The 19,546-nt window shown below is 50.1% G+C and overlaps 1 protein-coding gene and 2 long non-coding RNA genes across 3 annotated transcripts; 1 reads left to right on the top strand and 2 right to left on the bottom strand.

The window, feature by feature from the left end:
- Window positions 1–2,777: 2,777 nt before the first annotated feature.
- Window positions 2,778–3,578, top strand: LOC123409868. The gene is made up of 2 exons (XR_006612924.1): window positions 2,778–3,173; window positions 3,279–3,578. It is a non-coding gene; the product is annotated as an uncharacterized LOC123409868 (long non-coding RNA).
- A 1,280-nt stretch (window positions 3,579–4,858) lies between these two features.
- On the bottom strand, window positions 4,859–5,682 carry LOC123409869. The gene is made up of 2 exons (XR_006612925.1): window positions 5,319–5,682; window positions 4,859–5,229 (listed from the first exon to the last, which is right to left on the bottom strand). It is a non-coding gene; the product is annotated as an uncharacterized LOC123409869 (long non-coding RNA).
- An 879-nt stretch (window positions 5,683–6,561) lies between these two features.
- On the bottom strand, window positions 6,562–8,037 carry LOC123407760 (60S acidic ribosomal protein P3-like). The gene is made up of 2 exons (XM_045100961.1): window positions 7,760–8,037; window positions 6,562–6,966 (listed from the first exon to the last, which is right to left on the bottom strand). Exons 1-2 carry the CDS (start codon window positions 7,955–7,957, stop codon window positions 6,805–6,807), a joined length of 360 nt encoding a protein of 119 aa, XP_044956896.1. The 5' UTR covers window positions 7,958–8,037; the 3' UTR covers window positions 6,562–6,804.
- Between the last annotated feature and the right edge of the window lie 11,509 nt (window positions 8,038–19,546).

Genomic DNA, 19,546 nt, shown 5'->3' with positions numbered 1-19,546 from the left:
GCCTTAGTTACCGGTTACCGGTGTTTGATTCCATAATGATCGCTCCTAACACGTTCGGGGTTGTTATGGGAACCCCCTTGGTAAATCGCATAGTGCTAAGGCTTGTCCGGCAGGACCCGACATTGGTGTTAATTTGCTAAACAACTTAATAATAATCTGCATAGGGAGTAGCTACCCCGAGGATCTTTAATCAACAACCCGGGCCAGTGCTCCTCATGAGTGTTGGTCCAAACTGGTCTGCCTGCGGGGCCACCACAAGGAAACTTGAGGTTTGGTACCTGTAGCTAGTTCCATCCGGCATGTCCTGAGACTGAGATACACGGCTCTTATCGGGGTCGTCGACACGTCGGGAGGTCCTGCTAGCCTTGCCTTACCTTAGCGGTATATCTTGCGTATAGGAATCCCAGTGAAGCTTTGGTTTCCCCCAGAGTTGAGGTTTTCCTCTAAGGAATCCGATGAGATCACGAGATTCGTGATAGAGGATGCCTTTGCGGCATGTGTTCGTTTGCGATGGACTAGTTGGAGCACCCCTGCAGGGTTTAATCTTTCGGAAAGCCGTGCCCGCGGTTATGTGGCAACTTGGAATATTTTGTTAACATCCGGTATTAGAGAACTTAAACATAAACTAATAAAACTGCCAACTGTGTGCGTAACCGTGACCGTCCCTTCGAAGATCTCTCTTCGATCGGGAACACGGTGGGGTTATGAATGTCGTAGGTAGGTGTTCAGGATCACTTACTGATCAAGTAGTCCCGACCGTTAGCGTAGATCACCTTCACTTCTCTTCTGCGTAAGTTAGCCACTTATTCAAACATAGGTTGCAGCAGCCTGATACCCTTTACCCCTACCTTACCCAATAACATGACTAGTTCTGGCACCAAGGTCGTAGATTGCTGAGTCCCCGTGGCTCACGGATTCCTCCGAAACTCCCAGCAGGTACAGGTACCCCAGAGACAGATGACCCCGACGTCACCCAGCTGGCGTGGCAGTACGACGAGGAGACAGACCGCCTCTACATGAACTATCCCGAGGACTGGGGCGTGGTTGTGATCGTGGGCGTGCAGCAGGGTAGCATAGCTTTTTCCATGTTTTGTAGTCCGTAGGGGAACTACCTTCATTGTATCTGTGTTGTACTCTGAGTTTAATAAGAAGACAGTTGAATCCCGAATTGTCTACTTTTATATTTATTTGTGCTATGTTACTTGCTTGCGAAACGCTTAGATGCGCTTCTTTCCTATTCGGAGGCCTCGACCCCCAGATCGGAAAGGACCGCATCTTGGTCGTTACAGGTTGGTTGAAGGGGGCCGGCTATCGCCAGCCGGCCGGCCTTCCTTGAGTTGGCCGAATGGGCCGGCTATCGCCAGCCGACCTGTGGGGCCAGTCGACCCCAATTGTCTTGGAGACGGCTAATCTCCGTTCTTGGTATACCCAGGAAGCTTCATGCACGCTTCCCACGACCGGCATGCCACATGTCCGCACGGGAGCGGTGCCTAAGCACCATGTACACGCAACCCCTTCGGATGTGGCCCTCGTGCCAAGTCACGACCTCCGCTCCCCTGCAGACGAGCGCCCCCGCACGCCCGTCGCCAGCTCGCCGCGCCTATTCTCGCGCCTCCGCGAGCCACACGCGCGCCCGTTGTCGTGTGCCTCCGTGTGCTCCCACGCGTCTTCACCACCTCTTCGATTATATAGAGGCCAAGAATTTCAATATAGTTCAACTACTCTCAGGACTATCGCACATTCAAGCATTCAGTTATGTAGAGGCCAAGAAATAATGCCAACAGCCAAAGAAAAAAACATAAAATTCAATGTGATGTTGCATATTGCATAGTGCACACACATGCCATAAAAGACAAGCACTTTGCCTATGGTATATCTGCATACAAAACTCATGTAACTGGATGCTAAAAATTTATTGGGTAGCAAATAATTATAAAGGTGAAATAAAAGGATGAATATCAAGAATCCGAGCATCCAAAAAAGAAACTAGATATTCCATTCATGAAGGTGAAGATGAAGGAGAAGGTGTTATAGGTCAATATTGTTTGGATAGAGATGGTCCCCACAACTGTTAGTGACGATGATGAAAGTAAATTTCCCGTATCACAGAAGGCGGATTTGACAGGATTGGCTCTCCAAAAAGAGGAACTAAGGTCCTCTGTTTTTCACCGTCACGAAAAATCAAGGAAACCAGGGTGTCTCTATAGAAATAATGATGAGGATAAGATAACCAAAGGGGAGGCAGAAGATGTCCTTAAGGACCCTAAATGGACTGGCCACACGCCCTAAGCCTAGGCCGAATGGGCCTCCATCTAAGGTCTCTAGACACCTCTAGTCGACCCCTTGTGTCCCTGGCTCCAGTTGTCTTCCAATTCCACTAGTGTTTTTTCTTTACTTTGTCTTTATCAACATAATTGCTTTTCTTCACGAATACTATTAGGTATAGCTTCCAACAAGTTTATGCTTCTATCCCTATGCAATCCTACAATACGAATGCAAAATTAGGGAAATTAATTAAATAAACACAATAATTGAGCAATTCATCCTCTGATTTAGTGATCCCGGCACATTAGGTTTCGTCTAAGCAACAAGGGAACCAATTTGAGCGGTATATAAACTATGTCATTCCTCACACCAATAACACGCATGTGTGTCACCATTCACCAACCTAGGACGCCTTCATGTCTCCAGGTGTCTTCTTTCATATAAAGCACATCATTTGCATTATTTGGTTATATACAGGTGCACATCTAGATAAATAGGACATTTTATGCTTGGCTTTTTGTATGGTTTCGCCTAAGCAACAAGACACCATTTTGAGCGGTGCAAGCATCATAACATGTCTCGTAGCAACAACGCACGCACTTTCCAACAACCTCTGGCGTTCTTTATCACGTCTCAAAGCGTCCTTTTTTCCAGTGTACAAACACATCACTACATCATCAAGATATACACGCGACTGCATCGTCCACTAAAATACAAAAAATTCTGGTCTACTGCAAGGTTTCATCATCATATCTATAAGAAGGGACCGATGACACTACTAGCTTCACCTATTTGGATCCCTTCCTTCTCTCCTTGGGTGTTCATCCCTGGACGCATGGACGTCCACAAGGTGAAGATGCGTGGCTTGTGCTTGGTGTTGCTCATGGCGGCTCTGTTGTTGCTTCCCGGTAAGCCTTGCCCGAAATAGTTACCTGAGCAGTATAACAGATTGCTGGTGTTGTATGTTGTGAGGTTGTTGCCCAAACGTTATCCATGTTCTATTGCAATTGCAGGATCCGAAGGCAAAATTTGCAAGGAGTATAGCGAAACCTACACCGTTTCTGAATGCACGAGCGGACCATGTGCCGAGCACTGCCACGACGAGGGCTTCGTTGAAGGGGAGTGTAAAGCGAGTGAGTTTGAACTTGATGATTACCGATTCTGTCTCTGCAAGAAACACTGTTGATGATGCTTCAGGATGTCAAGCAAAAAGGTAATAAGATCCTGCGGCAGAGCTGTCTGTAACATCCCAAAACATTCCGATTTTGGAATGCTAAATAAATACATGACTAAATATAAATGTTTCCATTCTATGTTGCCCATTTTTCTAGAGGTGGTTGTATCCCATGAGGGACTGGGCTCAGTTGAAAGCCAGATGCCCGCATGTTGTACTTGTTTCTAAAAACAGTCACGGTTTGTAGTTAAATTCAAGTCTGTAAGCTGGATCATTTCCTTCCGGCACAGCACAATCTGCAATACAAGTCCCAAACAGTGTGTAGTGACCGTTTGAAGAACATTTACCCCACCTTTCTGTTGATGTTTACAGGGGTTTGTTTAGTGGTTCTGTAAACATCTATTAAGGCCGGCCGCCGGGTAACAGATATAGGTTCAGTTCTTTTAGCCGATTATTCCATAGTCTTGAGAATCGACACTTCATCCGGCTTCTTTCAAAACCTTGAATTCATATTTTTTTTACAATCATATCTAGTTAGGATGTGAACAGCTAGGATTGTAAAAAACTAAGGATACAAGATTCTGAGAGAAATTGTGTGAAGAGTCGATTTTCAAAATCCTGAAAGAGTCGGCCAAAAAATCTGGGCCACTTCCCCCACCTTCGTTCTCCTCTGCCTCCTCCAGCCGGGGGATTAGATGATTTAGCACACTTTAGCAGGGGTTTGATGATTTGTCTCAGGATTGTGTGAATGGCAAGTGGACTCGGCCCCACCCGTCAATCTCGGGGGAAGGGGCAAATGATCAAAGTGAAAAGTAAAGTGTGGGTTAAGATCTAATTTCTCTCCTCCAGCCACACCCAATTTTCTCACAGGAAATCTCCCCTCCCTCGAATTTCTCAGGTCCGCCTCCCACCACTACCCGTCTTCCCCAGGTCACCTCCATCTCAGCCTCCCTCGATCCACCCCCTCGATCTTCTCCGCAGCCCAAGATCTACCAGCAAGCAGTAGTTCACCACCAGCCGCAGTCATCACCCCTCCCATTGTACAAAACGATTCTTATGTATTCAGACCATAGTGCCAAACACAAATGCTGCGAAGTAAACTGATAACGTCACTAGCAGGAGCTAAACAAAAACAACAGATGGAATCTGCAAAGGTCAAGGCTTGTTAAAGCATCTCTAGCATACCCCTTTCCTCGTAGTAAGTTTACAGTTCGCAAAAAAATGTTTTGCAGAACAGACCCCGCCAAGTTCGTGGTCTGTTTTATAGTTCCATTATGCGGGGTATGTTCGGCCGCAGCACCCGCCAGCTCACAAAGCATGTGGTATTTCTGAATTTGACACATGTATCACATATTACATAGAATTATGAATTCAACATAAGTATAAATGTAGTATATTATAATATAACAATCACCCAAATTATAATAATTATTTAAATCACTGAATTAAACTAATAATTCAATACAAGAATTGTTCCAGATACAGCTATGATACAAGGACGAATTGTCGGGCAAAAATTCTCCGCAAGGGCTCAAATCCATCTACAAATGGCACCCGATCTCGGATGAACGGAAATTCATCTACAAATTCTTCGCTAAGTCAAACTAGAAGGGGGCAAAAAAGGACACACTGGCGGCGGTTGATTTGGGGCGACGGTGACCCACAGATGGCTCAGTTGGACGAATCCGGGGTGAGCGGCGACTCGTCGGCGGTTGATCTAGGGAGCGACGACCCGGGGACAACTCGGCTGGGCAGATCCGTGAGGGAGGAGGGGGGCGAAGCGAATCCATCTACATAACTCACCCGATTTCGCATGAACGGAAATTCATCTACAAATTGTTCGCTAAGTCGAACTAAAAGGGGGCAAAAAAGGACACACCCGCGGGGATCGATTTGGGGCGGCTCGGCTGGACGAATACAGGGCAAGCGACGACTCGTCGACGGTTGATCCAGGGGGGCGACGACCCGAAGGCAACTCGGCTCGGCGGATCCGTGAGAGGGAGGGGGGAGAGAAACGAATCCATCTAAAATCGCACTCGATCTCGCACGAATGAAAATTCATCTACAAATCATTAACTAGAAAGGAGGAATAAATGACACATTGGCGGCTCTCGGTTTGGGGCGGCGGCGACTCATCGACGGTTGATCCAAGGGGCGACGACCCGAGGCAACTCGGCTGGGCGGATCCGCGTGGGGGTGGGGGCGAAGCGACACGGCGTACCTAGGTCTGAAGCGGCCCTACAACGTGATTGTGTCTACAGATATGGCTAGAATCAAACGCAACGAACGGGCAGGATGGAAGTGGGGAACACGCCCGGCTAAAATATTTACCGCGGCCCTTACAAATTTTGGAAGGTTGGCCGCGCCCCTTACAAATTTGGTAAATGCTTCCACCGGGCGCGTCGGCCGTATCGTTCGGCCGATCGCGCGCGGGCCGCGCGCCTCGCTGGCAGCCATGCAACATTTTTTTATCCGATTTGCTGCAACCACGTTTAGTTTTGCTTCAAACGTTAGTCATTTTGCTATATTTTGTTCATTTTAAAAAGTTGCATTCACGGTTGGTTGCAACTCGAGTTCGTTGAATTTTTGCTACAACCGGCATTTGACTTTTGCTACAACCATGCTAATATTTACAACCGACATCATTTTTTGTTGCGGCCGTTCACTAAAAATATTGCGTACACGAATATATTTGCTACAACTTTTTATACAATTTGACTTTTGATACACGTAGACACTTTTTACTACAATCAAGTAGATATTTTTTTGCTACAATTTTTTTTTGTTGCAGCCGTTGTTGAAAATTGCTGCATTACGCTAACGGTGGCAGCACGACCGGCGTCGTACTGCCCTACAAATTTTGAAAGGTTGGACGCGTTTATGGTATCAGTTCGGGCCACTCACTTTTTTCACACAAAACCATAAACTGGCGATTATTTTGCAGGCATATAAAGGGCCTTCTGCAGATGCTCTTACAGGGCTGCAGTTGTTCCTGGAGTACAAAGTTTACCAAACATCAAATCTTCTGTACCGGATATGCCAAATCGCTTTTCTTTCCTGTCAAGGCACAGGAATATGGACACCAAACCAATCCTAGTGGTGAGATTTAAACGGACACTGGATTTAAGACGTAAAACACATAATGCAATGATACCATCAAGAATTTCAGGACTTGACAAAAACTATAAACTGGTAAGACTAAAGCCATAGTAGGATATCGAAGCTGCAGAATAACATAACCAAATCCTCACATGAACAGAAAGTAACACATACATCCCTTGACAATCAAACTAGGCATGGCATCAAAATTACTGCGGCAATAGGACCATGTCATTTCTGGCGTGCAATAGGGTGAAGAAGAAGATCTAATCAAAGAGGGAGAAGCCAAGGTCGTCCTCGCTCTCCTCCTTCTCCTCTTCCTTCTTCTCCTCAGCCTTGGGGGCCTCAGCAGCAGCTCCACCTGATGCAGCGGCACCAGCAGCGGCACCACCACCGATCGGACCAGCAGAGGCACCACCAATGACCACCTGCATCAAGTTTCAGATATGAGCATTTCAATTCTATCTATCAATAGAAATATATTTTTGCGACAATCAAGAAAACAAGTTGAAGCAAGACTAGCTATCACAGTCGTTTAGAAACTTGGCTGGTTGGCACAACATGCATAATTATGACTTAAGACAGACTTCCAATTGTGTAATGGTCCCTTAGTTCAGCATCAAATGGAAGATAACTGACAAAAGGTCTACCTTGATGTGCTAGTAATTTCTGTCATCAGACTAGTGAATAAACAAGCTTGCAATCTCGAGCAATGGTGAACAATAGAAACGGAATACAGAGAAGCAAATGATATAACTACACAAAACAAAGAGTGTCATATCACATTTGCATTAGCATAACATGCAAACAACCTTTTATGATTCCTAGTGATAACTAGGACCAAAAACTGTTACTAAAATCTGCTCTACGCGCTCTACACATTGAGCAGAGCACAACGCAAACATCTCAATAATTTTTGAGTCGATTAACTGATCAAAATCTAAACTCCAAGAGCTTTAATATACAGCGTTCTGTAATAACTATTATAAATTTAAAAAGTTAATCATCCAGAAAGGCCAACAATCTTAAATAGAACAGACCGTTGGATCTACATAAATCACTAATACGATACTAAATGCATACCGCAGAAAATCTGCAACAAGAGCGGTGCTCGTTATTAACGAATCATCAGAACTCACGGATCGGAACCAATTAAGTACATATAGTCAGATCAGCAGTACACAGCACAGGAATTTAGTGAGCGAGGGATGGGGTCCGGACCTGGAAGATGGCGGAGTTGGGGGAGACCATGGTGAAGGAGGACTGGACGCCGCCGGACTTGTCCTCGGCGCAGGCGGCGGAGACGAGCTGGCGCTGCAGGTCGTAGGGGGTGGCGGCGGAGGCCTCGAGCTCGCCCTTGTGCTGCTTGGCCGACCACTCGGCGCCGGAGTCGCGGCACACGAAGGTGAAGACGCCCATGCCTGCGGTCTCTGGGGAGTGCGGCGGCGGCGGGGGAGGAGAGGGCGTCGGGAGCTTGGTGGTGGGATGCGAGAGGCCCGAACCCTAGCTCGGGGTGGGCTTATGTAGTGGTGACCGGTCACGATTGCAACTGTTATTGGGCCGGATCAGATTGTTATTTATGCTGGGCCCAATCAACATCACAGGGCCATAGTAGGCCGAAATTAACTTCCATTGCTACCTGGGCCTAAATGTTACTCCCACGGCCGAACAGACTTGGTGGTGCGGTTGTGGACGAAGGAGGTGAGTAGAATCCTCGGAAGCCTGAAAGTAATTGCAATTCGCTCGATTTATGTCTCTGTCCTTCTATTCCTCCCTGGGTTTTGATCTCTCGGTCTTTTTCTGATTCTAGTTGTTATTGTTGTGGAAGGAAGACGACTATCGGTGGGAGCGGCAACTGAGGGCGCGGCCGTGGGTGGCGTGAGGTCGTGGGGCGGTGGTGCCTCTCACGCCCACTGAAGCCCTCCTATCAGCTCGATCACTCTGCTCTCCTCACTCTTCTCATTTTCTGTGTACACAGTGAAAGAGATACACCCATTTACCTGCTGCTTATTTGTGGCTGCAATTCCCAGGGCAGCATCCTGTTTGTCGCCCATAGCCCGCTGCACCAGTGGACAAGATTTCTGATGAGGTCGAAGTTGCAACCCAGGTGCGGTAGGTTAATGACAAGTAGTGCATCTCCAGAGAAAATGCAAGTTTATGCTGGAATTTTGTCTACTTTTGGGCCAGCCCAATATATAATTTCAGAAAATTCCTAATAAATCCTGGAGGCTCATGCAGCCCATTTGTACAAGGCAAGAGGTGGAAATGTTTAGCCCCACATTGCTAGTTTAGTGGGAGTTGCACCTCCTTATAAGGGAGGATGTTTCCATACATGTATGAGCTTGAGAACAAGAGAGACATACACGCGCGCTCCTCCTCCTCCGCCCGCCTCGCCTCGCCTCGCCTCGCCGCGGGTTGCGGGAATGAGCCGAGTCGAACTAAAATTTTGCCATGCACGACTAGTATACGAAAGGTCACTCGAAAGCTAAACGTTTTGATGAAGTGGATATTGAAAGTGAACGCGACACTCTTCGGCTGATGTCTGTTCATTTCGTCTCCCTCGCTCTCTTCGGCTCCCGTCGTTGGCCTCTCGCCTCCTTCTCTTGCGCCTATAAAAGATAGGTCGCTCTCTTCGAGTCCTGTACGGGAGAAGGGCGATAAGGTTTTGGGGGAGCGCTCAGCGCGACTACTGGCTTCCATCACGGACACCGACGATCTCTTCCCAGACGATGACTACTTCCCCGACGTCGACCACCTCTTCGGTAACATGGCCAACGACAACGCCAACACCAACCCTGCTGCTGTTGCAACTCAGTACATACTCATGTTCTTTTCCGTTGAGTTCCTACCGCAACTTTTTGCTATAGTTTCACTTCTAGACATGTTCCGTTTCATCTCATCACTCCATATGATGCCTTGTGTATATAGAACGGCTCTACTTATGTTCTCTTCTAGATCATGTGTGCACATGTCTTTCGTCGTCTCATCTTTATATTCCATGTCTTGTTTCATCTATTTTATGATAGTCATGTTTTCCATAGCTTTTCTTTTAATAAAATCCTATGGTAAATTGCTCATATATCCAACAATCCAAAACCCTTATTATAGGCAATTTACCCCGAGTGGTTTTGCTGCTTCCATGAGACCTCCTATGTTTGAGGGTGTCCACTATAAGAGGTGGCGCGTGAGAGATGTTTTGTTGTTTCAAACCATGAGCTGCTATGACGCCACTCTTGGCAAACCTGAAAGAGATCATGATGCTTAAGAGGAGCTAGCTTTTCAAAAAAATGGATACCTTGTTTAAGGCTGCTCTCTTGAGCGTTCTTGGTGAGAACATAGTTGATGCTTATGCATCAATTGATAATGGAAAAGATATGTGGGAGACTGAGTTGTACATCATGGAACAATTCTATGACTATAGGATGACTGAAGAGCGCTCCATGGTTGAGCAAGCTCACGAGATACAGTCATTTGCAAGAGAACTTGAGCACTTCAATTGCATGCTGCCAGACAAGTTTGTTGCCGGAGGCATCATCACTAAACTTCCTCCTTCGTGGAGGAACTTTTCTACCTTACTGAAGCATAAGAGACAGGAGTTTTCCATTCCGGATCTCATAGGTCCTCTTGATGTGGAAGAAAAGGTGAGAGCAAAAGACACACGTGCTCGAGGCATTGAGGGAGGTTCTAGTGCCAATCTGGTACAAAAGAAAAACTTCCAGCCCCACAATTTCAAGAACAAGGGCAACTTTGATGGTAAAGAAAAGTTCGATGGGAAGAACAAGGTTGTACAGCACACCAACTTCAAGAAGAAGAATGACAAGAATAAATGTGTTTGTCATGTGTGCGGAGATCCTGATCATTGGGCACCTAACTGCCCTAATCGTTATGACAAGCGTCAATATGGGAAAGGTGGCAAGTCCGCTAATGTTGTCATTGGTGACACTGACGTGGAGGATGCTGGTATGGTATATTTCCCACTATCCTTTCAGTATGTCATTTTCCCGATTGGTTGATTGACACAGGTGCTAATGTGCATGTATGCGGTGATATTTCCATGTTTTCATCTTATCAGTCCGAAGGGGACTTCCACCGTGCTGATGGGCAATGGTTCAAGTGCTTCTATTCGTGGTGTTGGCACGGTCGATCTGAAGTTTACTTCGGGGAAGGTCGTGCAGCTGAAGAATGTGCATTATGTCCCCTCCATGAATAAAAATCTTGTTAGTGGATCTCTTTTGTGTAGAGTTGGCTACAAGCTTGTCTTTGAGTCTAATAAATTTATAATATCCAAGTATGGAACTTTTGTTGGTAAAGGCTACGGGTCAGGAGGCCTCTTCCGTTTATCCTTGGCAGATGTTTGCAATAAAGTTGTTAGTCATGTTTACAACAATAGTTAATCAAATGTATGGCATTCACGTCTTTGGCATGTTAATTTTGGTTGCATGTCGCGACTAGTCAAATTGAACTTAATCCCTAGCTTCACCACCGTCAAGGGATCTAAGTGTCAAGTTTGTGTGCAATCCAAACAACCTCGTAAGTCTCATACGACTGCCGAAACGAGGAATCTTGCATCACTAGAGCTCATACATTCAGATCTATGTGAAATGAATGGTATTTTGACAAAAGGTGGAAAGAAATATTTCATGACACTAATTGATGACTCCACTAGATACTGCCGAGTGTATCTTCTGAAATCTAAGGATGAGGCTTTGAACTTTTTCAAGATCTATAAAGCTGAAGCAGAAAACCAACTTGATCGAAAGATGAAGAGGCTTAGGTCCAATCATGGTGGAGAGTATTTCTCAAATGAATTTGATTCTTTCTGTGCGGAACATGGTATAATCCATGAGAGGACGTCTCCCTATTCACCTTAGTCAAATGGGACCACTCTAACTGATTTGGTTAACGCCATGTTAGACACATCGGGTCTCTCTAAGGCATGGTGGGGGAGGCAATATTGACTGCATGTCATGTCCTAAACCGAGTTCCCACAAAGAACAAAGAGATAACTCCATTCGAGGAATGGGAAAAGAAAAGGTTAAAACTCTCTTATCTACGAACCTGGGGTTGTTTGGCGAAAGTCAATGTGCCAATTTCAAAGAAGCGCAAGCTAGGACCAAAAACTGTGGATTGTGTTTTTCTGGGATATGCTTTTCATAGAATTGGATATAGATTCTTGGTTGTAAAATCTGAGGTATCTGACATGCATATCGGTACAATCATGGAGTCGAATGATGCGACTTTCTTCGAAGATATCTTTCCCATGAAAGATATAGCTACCTCATCTAATCACGAGATTGTTGGGTAACGTAGCATAAATTCAAAATTTTCCTACGCATGTTCAGATCTTCCTATGGAGAGACCAGCAACGAGAGAGGGGTAAGAGCATCTTCATACCTTTGAAGATCGCTAAGCGGAAGCGTTGCTAGAACGCGGTTGATGGAGTCGTACTCGCAGCGATTCCGATCTAGTGCCGAACAACGGCACCTCCGCGTTCAACACACGTGCAGCCCGGTGACGTCTCCCGCACCTTGATCCAGCAAGGAGGAGGGAGAGGTTGGGGAAGAAGACCAGCAACATGAAGGCGTGGTGTTGGTGGAGAGACGAGGTCTCCCGGCAGGGCTTCGCCAAGCGCCGGCAGAGAGGAGGAGGAAGAAGTGCATGGCTGCGCCGAGGGAGAGGGAAAACCGTGTGCTCCAAAGGCCAAAAGTGCCCACTATATATAGGGGAAGGGGAGAGGGGGTGCCACCCCTAGGGTTCCCACCCTAGGGGGTGCGGCAGCCCTCCCAGATGGGGAAGTGGCGGCCAAGATGGGGAGGAGGGGTGGCGCACCCCTCTGGTGGGCCTAAGGCCCACCTGAGTTAGGGTTCCCCCCCTTCCCCCTTTTCCTGGTGCACATGGGCTGGGTGGGGGCGCACCAGCCCACTTAGGGGCTGGTTCCCTTCCCCACTTAGCCCATCTAGCCTCCCGGGGTCGTCACCCCCCTTCGGTGGTCCCCCGGGACCACCTCCGGTGGTCCCGGTGGTCCCGGTACGTTACCGGTGATGCCCGAAACACTTCCGGTGTCCGAAACCATCCGTCCTATATATCAATCTTTACCTCCAGACCATTCCGGAGCTCCTCGTGACGTCCGGGATCTCATCCGGGACTCCGAACAACTTTCGGTAATCTCGTATAACAATTCCCTATAACCCTAGCGTCATCGAACCTTAAGTGTGTAGACCCTACGGGTTCGGGAGACAGGCAGACATGACCGAGACACCTCTCTGGCCAATAACCATCAGCGGGGTCTGGATACCCATGGTGGCTCCCACTATCTCCACGATGATCTCATCGGATGAACCACGATGTCAAGGATTCAATCAATCCCGTATACGATTCCCTTTGTCTGTCGGTATAGAACTTGCCCGAGATTCGATCGTCGGTATACCTATACCTTGTTCAATCTCGTTACCGGTAAGTCTCTTTACTCGTTCTGTAGCACGTCATCGTGTGACTAACTCCTTAGTCACATTGAGCTCATGATGATGTTCTACCGAGTGGGCCCAGAGATACCTCTCCGTCACACGGAGTGACAAATCCCGATCTCGATTCGTGCCAACCCAACAGACACTTTTGGAGGTACCCGTAGTGCACCTTTATAGTCACCCAGTTACGTTGTGACGTTTGATACACCCAAAGCACTCCTACGGTATCCAGGGGTTGCACAATCTCATAGTCGAAGGAAAAGATACTTGACATTAGAAAAGCATTAGCATACGAACAATACGATCTAGTGCTAGGCTTAGGATTGGGTCTTGTCCACCACATCATTCTCCCAATGATGTGATCCCATTATCAACGACATCCAATGTCCATGATCAGGAAACCATGATCATCTATTGACTAACGAGCTAGCCAACTAGAGGCTTGCTAGGGACACATTGTGATCTATTCGTCCACACATGTATTACTGTTTCCTGTTAATACAATTATAGCATGAACGATAGACGATTATCATGAACAAGGAAATATGATAATAACCATTTTATTATTGCCTCTAGGGCATATTTCCAACAGAGATGCCTAATTCATCAAACCATGAATTAGTTACAATTACTGAACATATCATTTCGATGGAACATTGTCACACCCAAGATGCGACCCTATCCTTAATTTGGCACGAAGGCCTCGTCAGGGATAGAAGCGCATCTCGTCGTGTCACAAGAATGGATATCGCTACAAGTACATGTACTGAAAAGAAGAGATATATAATAGAATTGGCTTACACTCGCCACAAGCTACATCAGAGTCACATCAGTACATTACATAACCATCAAGAGTAAGAGCAGGGTCCGACTACGGATGAAAACAAACGAGAAAAGAAGAACGACGTCCATCCTTGCTATCCCAGGTTGCCGACCTGGAACCCATCCTAGATCGATGATGAAGAAGAAGAAGAAGCAACTCCAAATGAACAATCAACGCGCTCGCGTCAAGTAACCTTTACCTGTACCTGCAACTGGTGTTGTAGTAATCTGTGAGCCACAGGGGACTCAGCAATCTCATTTCCAAAGGTATCAAAACTAGCAAAGCTTAATGGGTGAGGCTGCAGCAGTGGTTAGGTCGCAGCAGCGGCTAAGCATATGTATGAGGTGGCTAACTTACGAGTACAAGAAATAAGATGGGGAAGATCTATGCATAACGGACGTGAACTACTGATGATCACATGAATGATCGTGAACACCTACCTACGTCAGACATAACCCCCACCGTGTCCTCGATCGGAGAAGGAACTCATGAAAGAGACATTCACGAATACTGTCGGGGGGATAACCCTGGGGTAGGCTCATCAAGCATATTCCTTCATTTCGGGCCCAATGGACATGGACGTATGAAGATTCCCAAGGCCCAAGTCTTTTGGCCGGCTAGAGGACGAGGCGACCACCTTTCTGGCCGGCCAAGCAACCCCTGCCGGCTAGAATTCAGGTGGCCTCCTCTTCTAAGCCGGCCTGATCCCGCCAGCCGGACTGGGGAGGAGGCGACCACACTTAAGTCGGCTCGCCAAGCAGGCTAGCCGGCTGAGGATCACAAGTCACATCAGATCGTAGGTCAGGAAGAGACCTCACGATTAAAGGTAGCTACGCGTCAGCAAAGGTACTGGATCAGGGCGCCCAGCAGGTACGAGCGTCGGCGGCCACGCCGCTGACCTACCCCGGCTCTGATCCTTCACCTAGCATAGTGTCGGACCGTCACACTCCCACTCCATTACTGCACTCGGCGTGGGGAACACTGGAGGCGGTCGTACTACCTGCCCATGAAGAATCTCGTAGGGTGACGCTCGCGTGCTCAACGTCAACCTTACGCGAGAGCCTCATTGGCGAGCCGGCGGGTCCCACACGCAATCGAGACCATACAGCCGACGGGCCCCCCATCGACAAGACAAGACCTTTGTGGGCCCCTGGCCAGCCGGCAAAGCTGCCAACCAGGTCCCACACTGTAAGCCGGCGGGTTCATCTATAAAACCCCCCGGTCGCCCTCCATGCGAGGGGGTCGATCTTTCACCAGTCATTCAACGCAACACATTCACCAACCACAGAGAGAGAGGTAGAGACGAGCCGGCTGCTCCCCTCTTCCTCCTCCCAACACAGCTCCAGGAGCGACATTGTACTATGTTCCTATACATCAGACACTACGGCAGGATTAGGGGTATTATCTCTACAGAGAGCCCTGAACCTGGGTACATCGTGCGTCCCATGCGTGTACCAACCTCGTTTCCAGCGCCCACCTTTGTCCCTTCGGTTCTCACCGACTTTAGCCTACATATGGCATATGTTGTGAGTATTCACCAACATTTGGCACCCACCGTGGGGCCGATCGCGACATCGGCTGGCTTTATGCACTGGGCGGGGCCCCACACCTACACCACCGGATGCAACGCGTCCAGATCAGTTTGCATGCCCGTGGAGCCCGCTTTCGATGAGGCGACACCCATGATGATCGACGTCTCCGTCCGCCATGCGGATTCGGACGAAGATTCTGATGACGAGGCGCTCCCTAGCGTCGTCGTCGCTGCTATGGAGAACCTCAGCGTTCTCTTCAGCGACCTTCGTCTCAACGACGGCCCGCGCTACTTCGGCATGGACTTCGACATTGAGGTGCTTTGCGCTAGCTTTAGTAGGCTCTCTATCGCTGAGATGCCTGCCCACGACATTTATCTGAGTAACGTCCTCATCTTCGACGGCCCTCCACCATCGGTGGAGTTCTTCACCCCATACCACGTTGCTGCCATCTCCAACACCGTGGAGGTGATGGTTATCGGCGCTTGCACCAGCACGGCTCTCGGCAAGGCCTCCGTTGGCGCTGGCGAGCCCGCTGCGGCCACCGCTGATACTCTTCGGGACACCATCGCCGGCCTGAAGACACCTATCACCACTTCCGCCGACCCTGCTGACGCTCGAGCCTCGCTGGAGGAGGCTCGCAAGCGTATCTTGGAGGAGGGCATCGCCGTAGCTTCGGCAAAACGTCGGTTGGAGGCTACGCAGCGCGAGTATAACTCTGCATACGGTCTGACTCTGATTTCCGAGGCCCCTAGCCGGCTTGGATCGGTCCGCAGCTGCGGCCGGTTCATCGCCGAGGTTCTAGGTGGTGATCTGCCCACCTACGAGACTCCTGCGGCCAACATGCGAGCGACGCAGGCAGCCATGGAGGAGATCGCAAGCCTGGAAGGCGAGGAGCGCGCCTTCCAGGAGAAGCGTGTCAAGGATCTCCTTGAAGCCGCCAACCAGCAACACGCTCGGCTTGATCCCGGTCAGGCTCAATCGGAGTCCCTGTGACCGTACTCGGGGGCACACCGCAACCCTAGCGGCCAGCACCACGCAGAAGGATCTTCCTCGCATCGCCCTTCCGGCCAGAGGGGCGAGGGAAGCCAAGACTGGCGCTCTCAACGCCAGAGGGAGCACACTTCAGGCTTGCGTCGCGGAGGCGACGAGGGCGATTCGGAGTGTGAGGTTCTTTCCCCGCGAAGAACTCACGTCTCTGGCTCACGAGGCGCCTCCCCTTTCGCCACCGGGGCTGGCGCCCACGCCACCCAGGATGAGCGGGACGCCCGCCGGCGTCTGATCGTCCTGGCCCAGTCAGCCCTCCTAGAGGAAGACGGACCCGTCGGTCCGGCCTGCTTCGGCCCCCGGATCCGAGGGGAGCCGTTCCCCCGAGGTTTCACCCTACCTCGGGATACGCCGAAATACAACGGCACGGCCAAGCCAGAAGAATGGCTGATTGATTACACCACGGCCGTAGGCATCGCCAGGGGCAACAACCGCATAGCAGTTTGCTACGTGCCACTCATGTTGGCCGGCTCGGCCCGGACTTGGCTTAACAGCCTCCCGGCCGGCAGTGTCAACTCCTGGGTAGACTTCGAGGAGGCGTTCGTCCGCAACTTCACTGGCACCTACAAGCGCCCTGGTCGGCCCCGCGCTCGCTATGTGTGTCCAGAAGGCCGATGAATCCCTTCGCGACTACGTCACCCGATGGACTAAGCTCCGCAACTCCTGTGAGGGGGTGCATGAGGTATAAGCCATCCAGTACTTCATTGACGGTTGCCGAGACGGCACCCTCCTCAAGCACAAGCTCATGTGCGCCGAGCCCACCTCTTTGGTGGTGCTCATGGCCAAGGCGGACAAGTACGCCACGGCCGACTCCGCAATGCACATCAAGGTGACCGCCTCGGACAAGGTTGTGCCTACGCCGGCTACTCCCAAGCCGACTGGGGACAACCGAGGCGGCCAGAACAACTACAAGCGCAAGGCGGACCAGATGGATCCTCGCTCCAACAGCAAGTTGGTGGCCAATGTGGAGGGCGAGGCGTTGGCTCCTCAAGCCGGCCCTCCACGAAAGCGTCCCAACCGGAGCAACCCCAACTGGCTGCCCAAGCAGTCCTTCGAGCAGCTGCTCGACGCCCCCTGCAAGATACATTCTGGGGCGCAGCCGTCTTCCCATACCCTTCGACAGTGCAGCTTTGCACGCAGGCTTTCACAAGGGGATGGCCTGCCAGCTCTTCCGGGTGCACAGGCGGCGCCTCGTGCACCGGCTCCCAACCACGCTTCGCCTCCGCCACCGCCGCCTCGCGATGACGGTCATCACCCAGATGACTATCCTCATCAAGACGGAGCGTTCGTTGTCTTCAGTAGCGAAGGCAACGACAAGCACAGTCTGCGCCAAAGGCGGCGCGAGGTAAATGCCACTGTCCCTCCGGTTCCCCAGTACATGCATTGGTCTGACAAACCAATCACATGGAGCCGGGTGGACCATCCTACGGTGATGCCCAACCCGGGATCATACGCACTCGTCCTCGACCCCACCTTCGCTTCCAAAAGGCTCACCTGCCGATTCTCCTGGGTGCTGGTCGATGGCGGTAGCAGCATCGACATCCTCTACCTTGACACTCTCCTCAAGCTCGGGCTCAAGGAGACGGACGTCCTGCCAACCAGCACTGTCTTCCATGGCATCGTGCCGGGGCAGTCCTGCTCGCCCATCGGCAAGATCCAGCTGGACGTCCTCTTCGGCGACAAAGCCCACTTCCGCCGAGAGTCCATATGGTTTGAGGTAGTAGACCTTAGTAGCCCGTATCACGCGCTGTTGGGAAGACCGGCTCTGGCCAAGTTCATGGCTATTCCGCATTACGCCTACCTAAAGATGAAGATGTCGGATCCCAAGGGCATCATCACTGTTGTTGGCGACTACAAGAAGTCGCTCGAGTGTGCCCAAGATAGCAGCCGGCTCGTCGACGCCTTGGTGATTGCTGAGGAGAAGCGGCAGATCGACCGGCTCGTGGCCCAGGCTACCGAGCAGCCGGCGATTCCTTCTCCTCCGTCCCAATCGACCGGCGAGGGCTCTTTCAAGCCGGCTAAAGAGACCAAGCAGGTCCCACTCGACCCTGCGAACCCGAAGCAGTGCGTCACCATCGGGGCTGGCCTCAACCCCAAATAGGAAGGCGAGCTCGTCGACTTCCTCTGTGAGAATCGGGACATCTTTGCATGGTCCCCCAAGGACATGCCGGGTGTTCCAAGGAAGTACACCGAGCACAAACTTCACGTACGACCAGATGCGAAGCCGGTAAAACAACCCCTGCGCCACTTCGCCGAGGGGAAGCGACGCACGATTAGAGAAGAAATCACCTGGCTCCTCGCAGCCGGCTTCATCATGGAGGTTTTCCACCCGGACTTGCTGGCTAACCCAGTCTTGGTGCTGAAGAAGAACAACACATGGCGAATGTGTATCGACTACACTAGCCTGAATAAGGCCTGCCCGAAAGACCCTTTCGCGTTGCCTAGGATAGATCAAGTGATCGACTCCACTGCAGGCTGTGAACTGCTATCGTTTCTGGATGCTTATTCAGGATACCATCAAATCAAGCTGGATCCAGCTGATCGCCTGAAGACCTCCTTCATCACGCCCTTCGGGGCCTACTGCTACATGACCATGACGTTCGGTCTGAAGAACGCAGGTGCGACATTCCAACGCTGCATGCAGCAGTGCCTATTGCTACAGATTGGCAGAAACATCCACGTCTATGTGGATGACATCGTCGTCAAGACGAAGCAACACTTCAGCCTCCTCAACGACCTATGGGAGACATTCACTAATCTGCGCGAATACAAGATCCGGCTCAACCCTGAGAAGTGCGTCTTGGGGGTCCCAGGCGGCAAACTCTTGGGGTTCTTCGTATCCGCCCGCAGCATCGAAGCGAACCCTCAGAAGATCAGCACCATCGAGCGGATGGTGCGGCCGGCTCGGATCCTCGACGTTCAAAAGTTTGCCGGCTGCTTGGCATCCCTCAGCCGGTTCGTCAGCCGGCTTGGCGAGAAGGCCCTTCCACTCTACCAGCTCATGAAGAAGACGACAAAGTTCGAGTGGAACGACCAGGCATACGAAGCCTTCCGCGACCTCAAGCGGGTAATCTCGAGCCTGCCAATCTTGGCAGCCCCATCTGAAAGGGAACCCATACTCATATACATCGCGATGACCATTCGC

Source organism: Hordeum vulgare, chromosome 7H (assembly GCF_904849725.1).
Source record: "Hordeum vulgare subsp. vulgare chromosome 7H, MorexV3_pseudomolecules_assembly, whole genome shotgun sequence".
Taxonomy (NCBI): domain Eukaryota; kingdom Viridiplantae; phylum Streptophyta; class Magnoliopsida; order Poales; family Poaceae; genus Hordeum; species Hordeum vulgare.
The sequence above is the reverse complement of the archived record's forward strand: the minus strand, read 5'-3'. Positions and strand labels throughout refer to the sequence as shown.